At 30.1% G+C, this 15934-nt stretch overlaps 1 protein-coding gene across 1 annotated transcript; it reads left to right on the top strand.

Annotated features, from left to right (window-relative positions):
* Positions 1–8129: 8129 nt before the first annotated feature.
* Positions 8130–12864, top strand: ATO (splicing factor-like protein). The gene is made up of 12 exons (XM_016307864.3): positions 8130–8548; positions 8646–8762; positions 8978–9082; positions 9509–9651; positions 9755–9851; positions 10515–10679; positions 10892–10963; positions 11172–11330; positions 11470–11547; positions 11755–11883; positions 12078–12224; positions 12457–12864. The coding sequence occupies exons 1-12, from the start codon at positions 8375–8377 to the stop codon at positions 12601–12603; spliced, it is 1533 nt and encodes a 510-aa protein (XP_016163350.1). The 5' UTR covers positions 8130–8374; the 3' UTR covers positions 12604–12864.
* The last annotated feature ends 3070 nt before the right edge of the window (positions 12865–15934 follow it).

Here is a 15934-nt window from a genome sequence, read left to right as displayed (position 1 = left end):
ATAAATTAATTTTATTCTATTAAAATTAACCAATTATTACTTATTGGCAATTTAGAAGATAGGAGACTCGAACCCGCAACTTTTTAATTAAGTATAAGAACCTATGCCATTTGAGTTATAACTCATTGGCTCCTACTAATTAATTATAACAATAAATGTATACAGATTTTAATGATTATATCATTTAAAAGAAAATTAATTTGGTTTGTCTTATTAAAAATGAGATCATTACAAATATATTTACATTTCAAAGATTCAACCTTAATTATGTTAGGATATATTTTATGTTAGGATATTTTTTTTGTGACTATTTTATATTAGGATATACGGTGTATATATATTGATATTCTTTGATGTTATTTTATTATTTTTTATTTGTTCATCGTATATAAATAGGTAGTACATTATATTATATTTGACACATCTAATACACAAATTATTTCTTTAATTTTTTCTCTTGAGTTCTAATAAATTTTTTATAGCAAAGACAAGGAAGATTATCTTAAAAAAAAGGATTTTATATGTAAAAAATGTGAAATTTACAATAAATTAATCTTACAAAATATCTTTTTTCTCTAACTTTTACGTGACACCATTATTAAATTGTCAATATGTTTATAGGTAAAAAATGTAAAATTTAATGATTTTACTATTTTAAAAAAGGATAAATGGTCAACAATTCTTATTTTAAAAAGATTTTATATATACCATTTATTATTTTACCAAAAACAAGGGTATTTTTTCAATATTAACGAGACAATCATCAAAATCTGTATACATTTATTATTATACTTAATTAGTGGGGACTAGAATTTTTCAAAAACAAATAAAATTAAGGATATTTTGGTAAGATAATACAAATAGTGTATTATTAATAATTGAAGAGTATATATATATATATATATATATGGAGAAGATTCCCTCGGGTAATAATTAATTATTAGTACTTTCTTAACATTTAAGTGTGATGTCAATAATTGTCATTTAATTTGAGATCTTTTCTCTATTATTTTAAAACTGATAATGTATGTTAGAAAAATAATTAAAAAATCATTTAAATATATTTTATTTAATATTTATTAATTATAAAAATTAATAAATATTAAATAAAATAAATTTAAATTATTTTTGGTTAATATTTTTTTATTATTAAAAATTTCTGTTTTAAAACTATGTTCAACCACTCATGTAATAACGACAGACAATTCAGTATTTCAGAATTCTTTTCTAAATTTTAACATAATTGCATATTAAACAAAAGTAAATGAGACTTTTAATCAAATCGTGCCATCTTCAACCATCATCTAAATAATGTGTTCATTAGTCTATTTAATTAAGTAAGTATGAAAAATTTAAATTTGGTATTGTATATGTAGTAATTTATTAGCTAACTATAAATTTTTAAATAAAGCTCATAATCAAGATGAATTAGTCCTTAATCTATTAAATTGAAAGATATGACTAAAAAAAACCTAAGCATTGTGCTCGTTAATTAGTTGACTCACTGAAATATCTTCGGTTGTTATTTAATTATTGGAGTCACTTACTAATAATATGGAGTAAATTTCATGTTTTAATTATCTAATAAATAATTATTGAAAAATATTAAATTCTTAATTATATCAATTATTAAGAGCACAACTCCGTCTTAATTAAGTTAATTTTTAATTAAATTAGATCTACTAATAATATATCGAGCCATGTTTTCCAGTTATTCACTTGACAAAATCCTATATTTTTATCAACATAATTTAACTTGGATTTGTGAAATAGATCGTAGTATACATGTGTGAATATCTTTGTCCAGATTCTAGGCCCTACATTTGCTCTTTATTTTTTTCTTGCTATCACTTGGAAACACTTCCTACAATTATTGGTGGCCCTACTAATTTCTTACTCATGCATGATGCAATGTATATATACACTCCATTATTGATCGAAGAAGAAAACAAATATGGGTTTTATTATATCTTAAGGTTATCAATAATTTTTTTTATTAAAAATATAACCATTCACCTTACTCTTCTTTAAATTTAGATTTTCATAAAAAGGTAATTTTATAACATAATAATATATAACACCTTATCTAATTCAATATTATTAGCAAATCACTTACATATAAATATTCGACAAATATTTTTGAATATGAAAATAATGTATATATAAACTTCACATCTTTTAAAAATATAATCTCAAAATAATTTATAAATATGAAATAATACTCACTTTTTGAACTAATTTTTAAAATTGAATTAGTCTCACTTAATTTTAATTTTAATATTTTTATAAAGAATAAAAATTTTAAAAATGTTACTAATAATAACTCTAACATATATTCTTAAAAAATAGATTTAATTATTTTGTTGGTTTTTATAATTTCACCAAATTTATTATTAGGTCTTTATATTATTTTTTTTAATTGTGTTCTTACATTATTTTTAATTTTGTAATTAGATCCTTTTCATGTCAAAAATATTAAAATTAACGTAATATTTTTTAAAAAAATATATGTAGTCAAAGATCTAATTAGGTTCTTAATTGTGGATACTTTTAATTTGCAGAAAAATATTAAGTTAACTCTATCATTTTGTACACTAAAAATAACTTAATTACAAAATTAAAAGTAGTGTACATATTCAATTAAAAAATATATAAAAACATAATTATAAATTTAGTGAAACTACAACCTAAAAAATATAGTTGTTAATTACCCCTAACAAAAATTAAACCCATGATACCGCAGCTGGTTGGCTGGTTTTATGGTTAGGTCAAAAGCTCTATGGGAAGAAACAACATTAAAAATAGAACAAGGTTATTTTCTACGAAAGAGGAGTATTAAGTAAAGCCCCATGTTTGTGTCGGTCGTCACTTCATGCATAGTTTTTTTTTTCAATTATGCATAATTGCTTACTATTAATTAAAAATTCCCAATTCAAGGAAAAATAAAATAAAATGAAATAAAATAAAATAAAGGAAGACGGTTAATCAAATAACATACACATGAGGCATCATATTATGCGGCCTCTCGAAGCAGTTGCATTCATGTATGTGTTTTCGTTGAGTATTATTTTATTATAATACCATATAATAAAAGTTGAATAATGTTAAAGTTGCCAATTGTTTTGAGTTATTGATAAATGCTAGAATCCATGGATGACATAGCAGTGACATTGAAGTAATCGACCATGTTAATATATGGAGCTTCACCTTTCTAGGTGAGAGTGATGTATAGTGATTAGTGATGATATATATTTATATTTAAATATATTCACCACCATTGGCTGGCAACAATTGCCATTTTAATTCCAAAACTTCTTATCGAATCATGCTTTTTATTATTTATATTATTAAAACAATAATGTTTAATATTTAAATATTATGTATATTACTAATAATGATGCATCTGCTATTATGTGGTTTTTAATTTTTATTCTTATTATTCTTATTACTGCATATATGGGGCTCACCGAATTGGAAACACGAATTTTCAAATTTCTTCGATGTGAAAAAGATTGTTATTAATACGTTTGTCTGTTTGATAAGTTGAGGAGCTAACTTATCTTATGACCTTGCTTCATTTTGTACTCTTTCGCCAACTCCAAAAGACACATGCAAACATATATATTGAATTACATAAATTACTTTGATTTGATATAATTTGATTTGCTTCATATTGCTTCACGTATTTTACGAAATTTTCTAATAATAATTCATGAATTTTGTCTTAATGTATAGGTGTTACACATGCGAAGTAGTATATACCTTTTCAATAACAGAGAACAAATAGAGAAAAGCTAAGCCTCCATCGTAAAACCTGACAGAGGCATAGGATAATGATGGCAACGAGAAAAGATAATGCAGAAAATTATATTAGAATAAAGATAAAAATTAGGTGATTAATTTTTTATATTTAAATCAATATTAATAAGTATAAGAAATTAATTTTTAATTAATAGACAATTTTTTTATTGTAAAATTATTTTTTAGTCCTCGACTCCTCACATTTTAGAGGATTTAAAATTTAAAGTATAAAATTTAGGGTTTAAAATTTATAATTTAGAGTTTAATATAGCCGACTAGCAATAGTGATGCAACTGTAGTTGGTAGTAGTAGTGAGCGACTAAGTAAGTGGTGAAGTTATGATGCTAAAAAAAATTGGTTAATATTAATTAAAAATAATTAATTTTGTAATTTGATTAATTAAATCACAATAAAAAATAATTATAGAAAATTAATTTTTAATTAATAAATATTAGTCAATATTTTTTAATTTATAAAATTTTTATTTTAACTCTCATTTTTTGGATAATTTATTAGATCTAGAATTAGGATTTAGGGTTTATTAGAATTTAAATTTAGATCGATAATTTACAATTTAGAATTTAAATTTAAGATTAAAAATAAATAATTATTAAAGATTAACTGAAACTAACTAAAAATAATAAATTTATAATTCAACTCTTATTATATCATGAAACAAATTATTTTTGGAATAAGATTAGATGGATCAGGATATATAGATGTAGTATATTGTATTTTATGTTATGGTTAATTAATATTGCACGAAAATAATACGGTTATAAATGAAACCAAAATATGCAGCAAAATTAAATGTATTCATTTTTTTTTAAATATAAGTCTAGATATATTATTATTAGCATGCAAATATAAGTGAGGGGGTGCTGGGGAAGGCTCTATGTTCTCCCAAGATTCTTTAAAGCTCAAAAGCAGAGATTTTGATTCCTTGACAACAAATCATGTCCTAATATTTTAGTTTATAATTTACTAAAAAGGTACTAACACATTTTTTTTAATTAAAAAGGGTCCTAATATTGTTTGTGTCAACTGTCAAGCCAAAATTTTTTAAATGGAGTAATTTAGATAAAGACGTTGAAAATGTCTTTTTATAAAAATATTTTTTAATAATTAAAATTTAATACATATAATCGATTAAATCGTATTATTTTTGTCAAAATAAGGTTAGATAAATTGATTTAACCGAAAAATAGTGAATCAAATCTTGAAATGGTCTAAATTAATATTATTTTTTATAGAAAATAATTACAATACCCTATTATAGAAAATGACTAAAATACTTCTATATTATATATGTAAAATTTTAATTACTGAAAAATATCTTTAAAAAGAGACGTTTTACGTATCTTTATCTGAGTGGCTCCCTTTAATAAAAGAAAACCAAAGAAAAAAAGTTGAAATATATAATAGAATCTAATAAACTAATCAATAACTCAAAAAATTAATAGAAGACTAAATTATAATATATTTTTTTAAGATTCTTTGTTTCTTGTTCAAAGGTCATTTGGAAAAGCTTTCAATTGGACTATATTCTATAATTATTTAATTAACAAACATAATATCTTACTTAAACATATGAGATCCTAAATTTAATATGTTGTCTTTGATTTACTATTATAAAAAAAAAGAAAAAGAAAAAGAAAATACACTTTGCAAATTGCAAACATTGGAAGCATGCATATATCATACATGCCTACTACTTAAATGAAGTGGTAGGTGGTGGTTATTATTTATTTATTTATTTATTTATTCTGGGTTATTTGGTTGGTAGGTTGTTTATCTCAGTGCATGCTTGTGCTTCGAAATATGTTGACCAAATTCATATATATATATATATATATATATATATATATATATATATATATAGAGTAAAAATACAATTTTGTAATTATGCATATCAAACTTATAATATATATTATTTCAGTTTGAAAATAATATTCCAATTTAGAGATTTTATTTTGTTAAGAAATGTTTATTTATTAAAAAAATTTAAATGATTTTAATTATTTTTTCTTTCTAGATTATTCTCCTATATGTTGATAAAGAGATCGAAGAATAATAATAAAAATAATAAAAAAATTTAAATGATTTTAATTATTTTTTCTTTCTGTAAATTATACCTAGTTTGTTATAACGTAACGTTCATTTTTTTTTAACAACGTTGCCATACTCAATTTAATCAAAGGTTAAAAAGAAATCCAAATCAAGCAAAAAAATTACATATAGTCTCATTGACATAATAATATCAAAATAATGAAAATATATGAGGTAAAATTTAAGATCGATCATAATTATCACGGGTGAACTATTTCACCAACCCGATTAACAAATAAGTAGTACATCTTTAAATTGTTATGTTCTTCGTTGTCCGTAGTGGTTGATTAGTCAAAACCAACTTTTATTTGTTTCTAATAATAATAATAATAATAATAATAATAATAATATTTTTTATATATTGTCAGTATAAAGAATCTTATATAATTATTCAATCTGAATAATATATTTAAATGGCTTTTGAATAATTAATTTGAAAATGAGTTATTTTACTATAGTAATATATGATTGAATGTTTATGACTTTATGTAAAATACTTTTATAATAATAATAATAATAATAATAATATGTGAGGGAGCAACATATTGAAATGTTTATTTACTTTTTGTTTGGTATTGATATTGATTTTTTTTTTTTTTGGGGGGGGGGGGGGGGAGGGGGTCATGAATTCATGATATTGAAATGTTTATAAGCGCACCTACTTTTACGTTGGGCCATAACACTCATTTTCTACTTTATTGTGGAAGATTCAATAGGGGAATAGACACATTAGTAGTTATGTTATGTGACATATGATATTTTGATAAGAGGTCTCTTCCATATGATAGGTAAGGTAACTCACATGCTCAATCAAAGAATGATTCATAACATTTTTACAGAATGTTTTCTTTGGGTTGGCAAATAATTTAGATTTTTGAGACTTGATATAAATTAAAATTGAAAACAAATATTACACTTAGAGTCTTAGACATATAGTCACTTGAAAAAGATATGCTACTATGTTTTATTTTATGCCATTTTTTTAACAAATATTTATAGGTATTAGTTATTCTCATTAAAATAATATAATATTCCCATGATTTGATAAAATTTAATTATTCCTTGTTGATGTCGAAAATGAATTATTCTCATAAAATAGAAATATATTAAAACGTTTCTCAATTGTGTTGGCCTGTTGGGTGATAATGAACTAAATAATTTCTTAATGTATTTATAAGTGACAAATAATTTTTTTATTTAACAAATGATTTGTATATTGGGTACGATTTTTTTTTGTAGAAACAAGATAATTATTTAGAAACTATATATAAAAAATTAAAACAAATTAGGTTTATATATATATATATATATATATTCTTTAAATTTATCATTGACAAAAAAACCAAAAAAAAAAATTCTTAAACTAAAATACTAAATTTTAAATTTGAAAAGGTTTCAATTTTCTAATAATATTTAAAAAAAATGTATCAAAATCTGATATTCTTGAGAATATATATAATATTTAGTTATTTTATCACATTTTTAATATTTTAAGAATTTATTTTGTCATCCATATTTTTTAATATTATTTTTATTAACATTATAAATTTTTAGATATTACGTCGAAAATATACATTGTCACCAAGGCAAAGTTACACTTGAAGGGACATTGATTCTTTGTTTCAAAGAAAGGTGGCATTGAAAGATGATAGACAAGTGTGACTTCTCACTTTGGTAATGGTAGATAGGAACCAGCAGGAAATAGATGCTCTGCCAATAAAGCACACAACACTAAAAAGCGTGCTTTGATTCACAGTTGCACCTTCACACATACACATACATAACACATGGTTGTTGGGACACTCAAAAAGCATATGTCATTTTCCCAAAAAAAAAAAAAAAAAAAAAGGAGGAGGAGGAGGAGAAAAACATATTATCAATTTGGAATTTTGCACGTTTCTTACTTTGACCAACCAAAAGAGTAAAAATAATCATGATTTTTCGTTTTTTGGTCGTTAAGTTAAATGAAGATGAAAACTCACATACAATTAACTTCATGTAAAATTGTTAATTAAAAATTATTAGATAATAATTTAATCAAATATATCAAATTAACTAACGTTTTTCACAAGTGAAGATAAATGTACGTGAGTCTTCACCTTAGTCATAAGCTACATTTTTAATTGGGTATTGTAGTGAGGTAGGTAAAGCACACCTATCCCTTCTCTCTCGCGCGCGCTCTTTTTTTTATGACCTAGATTGTGAAAAAAAATCATATTGGGCTAGTTAGACTGTCTAGTCGTTTTATGCCTGTTAATTTGAAATCAGAAAGCCCATTGGGCTAGACACGTGAGGCCCATAAATTAATCAACTAGAGCTGCTAAAGAAAAAAAAAAAAGGTTGGCGGTGGCAGAAGGCACGACGCCGTACGAGGGTTTTTCATTTCCCCTTTTGTGCGGTGTTTGTTTCTTGTTGATTTGTGAGAGCAGGTGGTGGTGGAGCTGAAGAGTGAGTGTGAAGAAAGATGTCGTCGACGCTTCTGGAAGTGACACGTGCCTCGCACGAGGAAGTGGAACGGTTGGAAAGGGTGATAGTGAAGGACCTTCAGAATGAGCCAACTTCCAATAAAGACCGCTTGTTTCAGAGCCACCGCGTTCGGAACATGATTGACACCATTACTTCCACCACACACAAGCTTGTAAGTTCTTCTCCCAAACCCTAATTATTCTCTTTATCCTTTTCTTTGAAGCTGGAATTTTGATTTGATTCGTTTTTTTTTTAATTTTATTTTCCAGATTGAGATATATGAGGATAATGACAATGCCAGGAAGGACGAGATTGCTGCACTCGGAGGTCAAACTGCTACTGGAGTCAACAATGTATTTAGTGCGTTCTATGATCGTCTGAAAGAGGTTATTCCTTTTTTATTTTCTTTTCTTAGGATTTATTTATTTATTTTATATGGAGAGGTTTAAGTTGGCTCGGTTTTTTTTAAGAAGTTACTGGATAATTGAACATGCTGAAGCTGATTTCACTATTTTATTATTCTGTTGATCGTAATTGTTAGTTCATGCTTATGTATGTTTTAGTAAATTGGTTTATATGGTGATGTGTGCGCTTTGTGCAGATACGAGAGTATCACAGGAAGCACCCAGTTGCCCGGGTTGTTGATGCTAATGATGATTATGAAGCACTCCTTAAAGAAGAACCTCAAATTGAGTTTAGTGGAGAGGTCTGTCATCTTTCCTGTCTCTCTCTCTTTAACCCTGACTATTATTGCAGTGATTGAAAGGGGAGACCAATGCACAGTTGCAAATTTTGTTTAGAGAACAGATATGTTTTTGTAATAATCAATGAGTGCACTGAATAACATGAAAAATATTAAGAATGATGTTTGCTTTAAGTGAGATTAAACCTGGGTTGCCGACTTGGCGCGCAGATGAATATGCTATTCCCACACACACACACACACACAGTTGATTGAGCCTTTTGGTAGTCTGCATGTGTATGGAAAGCATGGAAGAGATCCTTCTGCAGGGTACCTTTAGTTGGAGGCAATGAGTATGCAAAATGAAATTTTATGTACTCTAGTGTTAGTTGAGATAATGTCACATTTCAACCTGATCTGGTTATTGATTCCGTGAATATTTTGTTCCAGGAAGCTTTTGGCCGATACTTAGATATGCATGAGCTGTACCATCAATATATCAATTCAAAATTTGGAGAGCCAATTGAGTATTCTGCGTATCTTGATATTTTCCCAGAGGCAGACAAGATTCCACGCAAGAAGAAAATGACCAGGTGATTGTTTCAATTGTTTTTATCATTTGACATCTGCATGCATCCTAGTCATTTTAATGGAATTTGCATATCTGTCTGAGCTTTTGCCTTTCAATTTCAACAGGCAGTACAGAGAATATATGGAGAATCTTTTAGAGTATCTTTTGTATTTTTTCCAGCGGACAGAACCCCTGCAAGATGTTGATCGAATTTTCTCGAAGGTTGTTTAATTCTACATAATTTTGAGCTCAACTTTCTTTTTAAAGCAATTCTTTCATTTAATTTCTTTTTTTTTAAGTCTCCAAAAAGTAACGCTCTATGTAGTTCCAAGATTTTTGGAGTCCATACTTAAGATATCTCCACTTTACATGATTTGAGTTTTCACTTTATTGAAATCTAGTGTTATTTTTTTTAATTGTGAAAATGTATTCTGATTATTTTTTGTATTTCTTGTGTCAATCTATTCTATTTTTATATCCTTCTATTAATATACTTTTTTACTATATGAGAATGGATCAATCAACTTTTTCATGTAAGATACTTAAACCTGAATTCAAATTTTGAATTAGTGAAATAGTGCTGAAATCCCATACATGACTGGTGGAATTATGATCTTGAAATTAATTTTCAAAGGGATTCTATGATTTTAGTAGTTTATGCTTTCTTTCTATTCTCAAATACAGCTTACAATTGCCTTCTTCTGTAGTTCTTGCTTCATGTTTCAAGCCTGTTCCTTATTGTATTATCTGAAGTAATGCTGAGTTTAAATTGCATCATTATTGGCTTGCAAGAAATTTTCTAACAATTAACTTCAATACTTAAATGATTTTGTTTTATTGTGAGTTTTTTCTTTCTGGGATTGAGATCTAACATAGTTGTGGCAGGTAACAACTGAGTTTGAAGAAAATTGGGCTGCTGGAAAGGTACACGGATGGGAGAATGAAAATCAGGAGAATGGACACGCACCTGCTCAGCATGCTGCACTTGATCTTGATTATTACAGTACAGTTGAAGAGCTGATGGAAGTGGGTCCTGAAAGGTTAAAGGAGGTACTATAAGACTAAATACTATCTATGATCTATCCATGTATCTTTCGATATATCTAATCAAATTTCCTGTCCAGTTTCTACCATAGTATTAAAATATAATTAACTTAATGACTAGCAATATTGAGTATCTTTCATTGGCACTCTTTGGTTTCAGTTATTTCTAGTGTTCTCATCATGTGTGCTTTTTTCTTCCCTGCTCCTTGATGTGGTAGGCACTTGCAGCATTAGGACTTAAGACTGGTGGTACCATTCAGCAACGTGCAGAGAGACTCTTCCTCACAAAGGTAATTTGTACTCCTTTATGAAGTAGAAGGATACACTTCCAGTGGCTTTTATGTTCAAATCCTGTATGTTTCAACTCCAAATTTGGTTGATGCTTTTGCTCCTGGAATTTTTATTGAATTTGTTTTACATTCTAATAAACTGTGTCTGTACAATTTTGGTTGACTGACTGACATAACAAATTTTCTTTCGTTTTTGTTCGTTATGCAGCACACACCTCTTGAAAAACTGGACAAGAAGCATTTTGCTAAGGGAGCACGTGCTTCAGAGAAAAAAGGGGTTGCTCCAGTTCCACAAGAAGATGCAAATTCAAAAGAAATTGCATTAATGGAGGCCAAAATGAAGAAGCTGTGTGATTTGTTAGAAGACGTTTGTATCTGTTGCTTATTTCCTTTAATTATTCCTTTGATGTCTTAGCTTCAATGGTTTGGGCATATATATTGACCCTTGGTATAAAATGTTAACTTCTGTTCTATCTACTCATATAACTTTATTAACCTTTCTGCAGACTATTGACCGAACAAAAGACAATGTTGTAAAGAAGCAAGCGCTGACGTATGAAGAAATTGAAGCAGAACGTGAGGAGGTGAGTGAAAGCTATTCAATAACCTCCAAAAGTTAAAAGAGATATATTACATTACGCGGAAGATAATTTCATATTTTTCGTCTGTTTACTGCCATTTAATTCTATTATTACTTGTTTCATCCAACTATACTCTTAAAAAAAAAAAATCAGGTGATTTGTACAATGTATAGCTCATATATGATTGCATTTACTTTTGATACTTGCCAGGAAGAGACACAAGAGGACACTGAAAGTGAAGATGAGGAGCAGCAGATATATAATCCCCTAAAGTTGCCAATGGGATGGGATGGGAAGCCCATACCTTACTGGTTGTATAAGTTGCATGGTCTTGGTCAGGTATCATTCATTTGTCTTTCACTTGGAAACTGAAACTCGTATGTTTCTCACTAGACATCTCAAGTAGTTGCAGGTAGAACATGTTTTGTTTTTAAAAGAGAGAGCTTATAGAAGTCAGTTAGTCAGTTATTGTTATAATCTATATGCCATCACAAGATACTTCCAGTATAAATAATATGATATGCATTCTGCAGGAATTTAAGTGTGAGATATGTGGGAACTACAGTTACTGGGGGCGTCGGGCTTTTGAACGGCATTTTAAAGAGTGGCGCCATCAGCATGGCATGCGATGCCTTGGTATACCAAATACCAAAAATTTCAATGAGATCACATCAATTGAGGTATTTTATTTTATTTTATTTGACTTTCTGTATTTCCCTTGTTGTCATGTAGCATGGCATTAAAATGTCCAGTTAATGGTAGTGTACTAGTGTTTTAGTGCTGCCACCCCTTGGTCTTTTTATAATGCTTGACTTCAAATCGAATTTAGCTTACTTTCACCATGAAATCTATTCTTTGGGAGTCTGCAGTTCTCCTTAATTTGCCCCTCACTGGTAACATTGTGTGATACAGGAAGCAAAGGAACTTTGGAAGAAGATACAGCAAAGACAAGGAGTGAACAAGTGGCGCCCAGATTTGGAAGAAGAGTACGAAGACAAGGAAGGGAACATCTATAATAAGAAGACGTACACTGATTTACAGCGCCAGGGACTCATATGAAGAGAAAGAAGCTTTGACATTCCTTTGGTGCTGGCTCTGAGAAGCCAAAACAACTGTATTTTTTGTCAAGTTAATAGGCCAATGTTTGTAGCCGAATCAAATTGTGCACTAGCAGAGAGTAGAATGGGGGTAAACAAGGATCATTTTCTAGCGGATTGGGTTACACTTTCCTAAGTTTTGATCGTTAGTCTGACCAGGAGGTTGTAACAGTGTGTTCTCTACTTCTCTGTGGTGCTATTAAATATCTCTTAGTTTGTTGTAGATTCGGTGAAAGATCTCGTCATGGTACTCCACATGGACAAAATGGGGTAGTGGTTGGAGTAGTATTGAATGGGCACCATACTTATCTCTATTAATTTAAGGTGCTAAACCATAAAAAATTATATGTTCATTAATGTCCTTCCATACACAAGTATTTAGGGATTCAAATGGTAAATTAAGTGTCCACCCAAAAATAATAAGTTATTTCTTTCAAATTCTAGAATTATATGCTTATCTGTGGAGCTTTTGGACTCCATATATATTATTTACGAGAGTAAACTATCATTTCTACCCACGAAAGTTGAAAACGTTGATATATCTACCCATAAAAAAAGAAAATTATCATTTATTCCTATAAAAAAATGATTTTTACAAGCAAAATTATCCAAACTTTAAAAAATTACCTAAAATTCCTAAATTATCCTTATCTTCACCATCACACCACCTCCTTCACCCAATCACCTTTCTAACCCTAACTCTCTTCACCCAGCCACCACCTCCCTTTTCCTTTCTAATCTCAAATCCCACCACCATCTCATTTCCTTTATCACTACCATCACCACCACCACCACTATACCTCAATCATTATCTTCTTCACATGCAGCAACAACAACAACAACAACAATAGAAAAAGCAGAGAAAAAACGATTCTTCCTCACTGAATAGCGTCGACGATGATGGTGGCAGTGACACCCACCGGCGTCGTCGCCCTCTCCTCCTTTTCCGATCTCTTGCGCGCTCTTTTCCTTGTAGACCAGCAACAACGACAGCGACGGACTCAATCAATGGCGGCGACAGATGTGACGGAGCCGGCAGCAGCAGGGCGCGACGGCGGCGACAGCTCCCCCTTCCTTGGTTCTGGCTCGCATCTCCTCTTTGGGCTCCCTCAACAACGGCGACGATGATGCGATAGCGGCAGCGAGTCCCCAGGTTGCCAGTATGGTCTCACTCTCCCTCCTCTTCTCTTCTTCTTCCTCGGGTGGGGGTGTGTGTGTAATGTCTCCGTGTGTGAGTTTTGGAGGGAAAGGGGGTGGTGGCTGGGTGAAGGGAGTGGTGGTGGGATTTGAGATTAGAAAGAAAAAGAGGGGTGGTGGCTGGGTGAAGAGGGTTAGGGTTAGAAAGGTGATTGGGTGAAGGAGGTGGTGTGGTGGTGAAGATAAGGAATTTTGCAGGTAAGAGAGAGTGTGGGGGCAAAGAATCTGAAGATGGTTCTGTTGTTGATGATGGTGAAGCCCTTTTTCTGGGTTGAGAATTCGAAGAAGCAGAAGAAAAAGAGAAAAGCAAAACACAGAAGGAAAGCAAGAGAAAGAGAAAGAGGAAAGAGTTGGCAGAGTTGACGGATTATGGCGGCGGCGACGAGCTCAGAAAATGGAAGGAGAGAGAGGATGGGTTAGTGGTGGTGGTGGCAGTAGTGGGGAAAAGATGAGAACATTGAGAGAGAGAGAGAGAGAGAGAGAGAGAGAGAGAGAGAGAGAGGGAGGGGGGAGGGGGAAGGGGAGGAGATGATAGTGATAGTGGTGCAGAAAAGGGTAATGTAGGAATTTTATTTAATTTTTTAGGGTTTGGATAATTTTGCTTGTAAAAACCATTTTTTATGGGTACAAATGGTAATTTCCTTTTTTTATGGGTAGATATGTCAGCGTTTTCAACTTTCGTTGGTAGAAATGGTAGTTTACTTTCATTTACGGTTTTAAACTCATTAGAAAAAGATAGATTTGAGATCATAAATACTTCGAGAAGGTCTATTTTGGAGTAAATTTATAAGGAGTTTCACATTGGATGTTTTCTTGGCAAATTTTTAATTTCTAAAATTTTTTGAAAATTATTCTGATATTCTCGTCAAATATATTATTTTTTTGTTGAATTAATTTTTTAATATACGTGTTAGATAAATGAATTCTAATAAATTTTATTACATGATAGTTAAATCTTTAAACGAGGGAGAGATCCATCTATTTAACTGTCTAATTCTCACTTTTTCAAAATAATAAAAATTCAATGAAAATAAAATTGATGCTTTGATAATTAACGGAAAATTGATAAGAAATCAAAGCTCGAATCAAGATTGTTATAAGAGTTTTATAAAGATTTGTATCATCAAGAGAGATCACCGGTTGTGAAATTTAAGGACGGACTAGTGAATCGGATTGATGAAGAAGAGTCTGTAGTATTGGAGAGAATATCGACAACGGAGGAGATTAGAGAGGAGGTTTGGGATTGTGAATCATCCAAAACTTCAGGAAGTGATGGGTATAATATAAATTTCATTAAGAAGTGTTGGGATGAAATTGGTCTAGAGTTCACAACAACTGTACTAGATTTTTTTGGTCATCAAGGTTGCCTTCTGACTCCAATATTACTTGGGTGGCCCTTGCACCTAAGTACACGGGAACCAAGGAGATCAAGGACCTCCGGTCGATCAGCATGGTAAATTGCGTGTATAAAGTAATTTCCAAAGTGATGGTTAGAAGGATGAGATCAGTGATGCCAAGTCTAGTAAGGGAGACTTAGAGCGCATTTGTGAAGGGTCGGAAAATACATGATGGGGCACTTATTGCATGAGAAGAAAGCGACAATCATTAAGTTAGACTTTCAGAAGGCTTATAATCAGGTAAAATGGAATTTTGTGGATATTGTGCTACAGAAGATGGGCTTTGGTTGGAGATGGAGGAAATGGGTTAATGAGCGTGTTGGTACAGCGTCTATGTCGATCCTGATAAATGGCTCACCATCTAAACCTTTTAAGATGGAGAGGGGTTTGAGACAAGGTGATCCACTGTTTCCTTTTTTTTTGGTTGTTGATGTTTTGCATAGGATGGTAGCGGAGTCAGTCAGGAACAGACGCATTTCGCCGCTGCTGATTGGTAAGGACAATATAGAGTTGTCACATCTCCAATTTACAGATGACATTATATTGTTCTGTCCACCCGATGAGGAGACAATCAGAAATGATGCCAGGTTGCTAAGGTGTTTTGAGGTGATGTCGGGGTTAACTATTAACTTTGATAAATTAAGTTTAATCCCAATCAATTGTGAATAGCAATGGACTCACAACATATGCAACTTATTA

This window comes from Arachis ipaensis, chromosome B7 (assembly GCF_059453495.1).
Source record: "Arachis ipaensis isolate K30076 ecotype BB chromosome B7, ASM5945349v1, whole genome shotgun sequence".
NCBI lineage: Eukaryota > Viridiplantae > Streptophyta > Magnoliopsida > Fabales > Fabaceae > Arachis > Arachis ipaensis.
The sequence above is the reverse complement of the archived record's forward strand: the minus strand, read 5'-3'. Positions and strand labels throughout refer to the sequence as shown.

Coding starts and splice junctions, on each gene's coding strand:
- ATO (XM_016307864.3), top strand. CDS start 8,375: ATGTCGTCGACGCTTCTGGAAGTGACACGTGCCTCGCACGAGGAAGTG. Junction 10,680..10,891: donor GTCCTGAAAGGTTAAAGGAG/GTACTATAAGAC, acceptor TTGATGTGGTAG/GCACTTGCAGCATTAGGACT. Junction 11,884..12,077: donor AGTTGCATGGTCTTGGTCAG/GTATCATTCATT, acceptor TGCATTCTGCAG/GAATTTAAGTGTGAGATATG.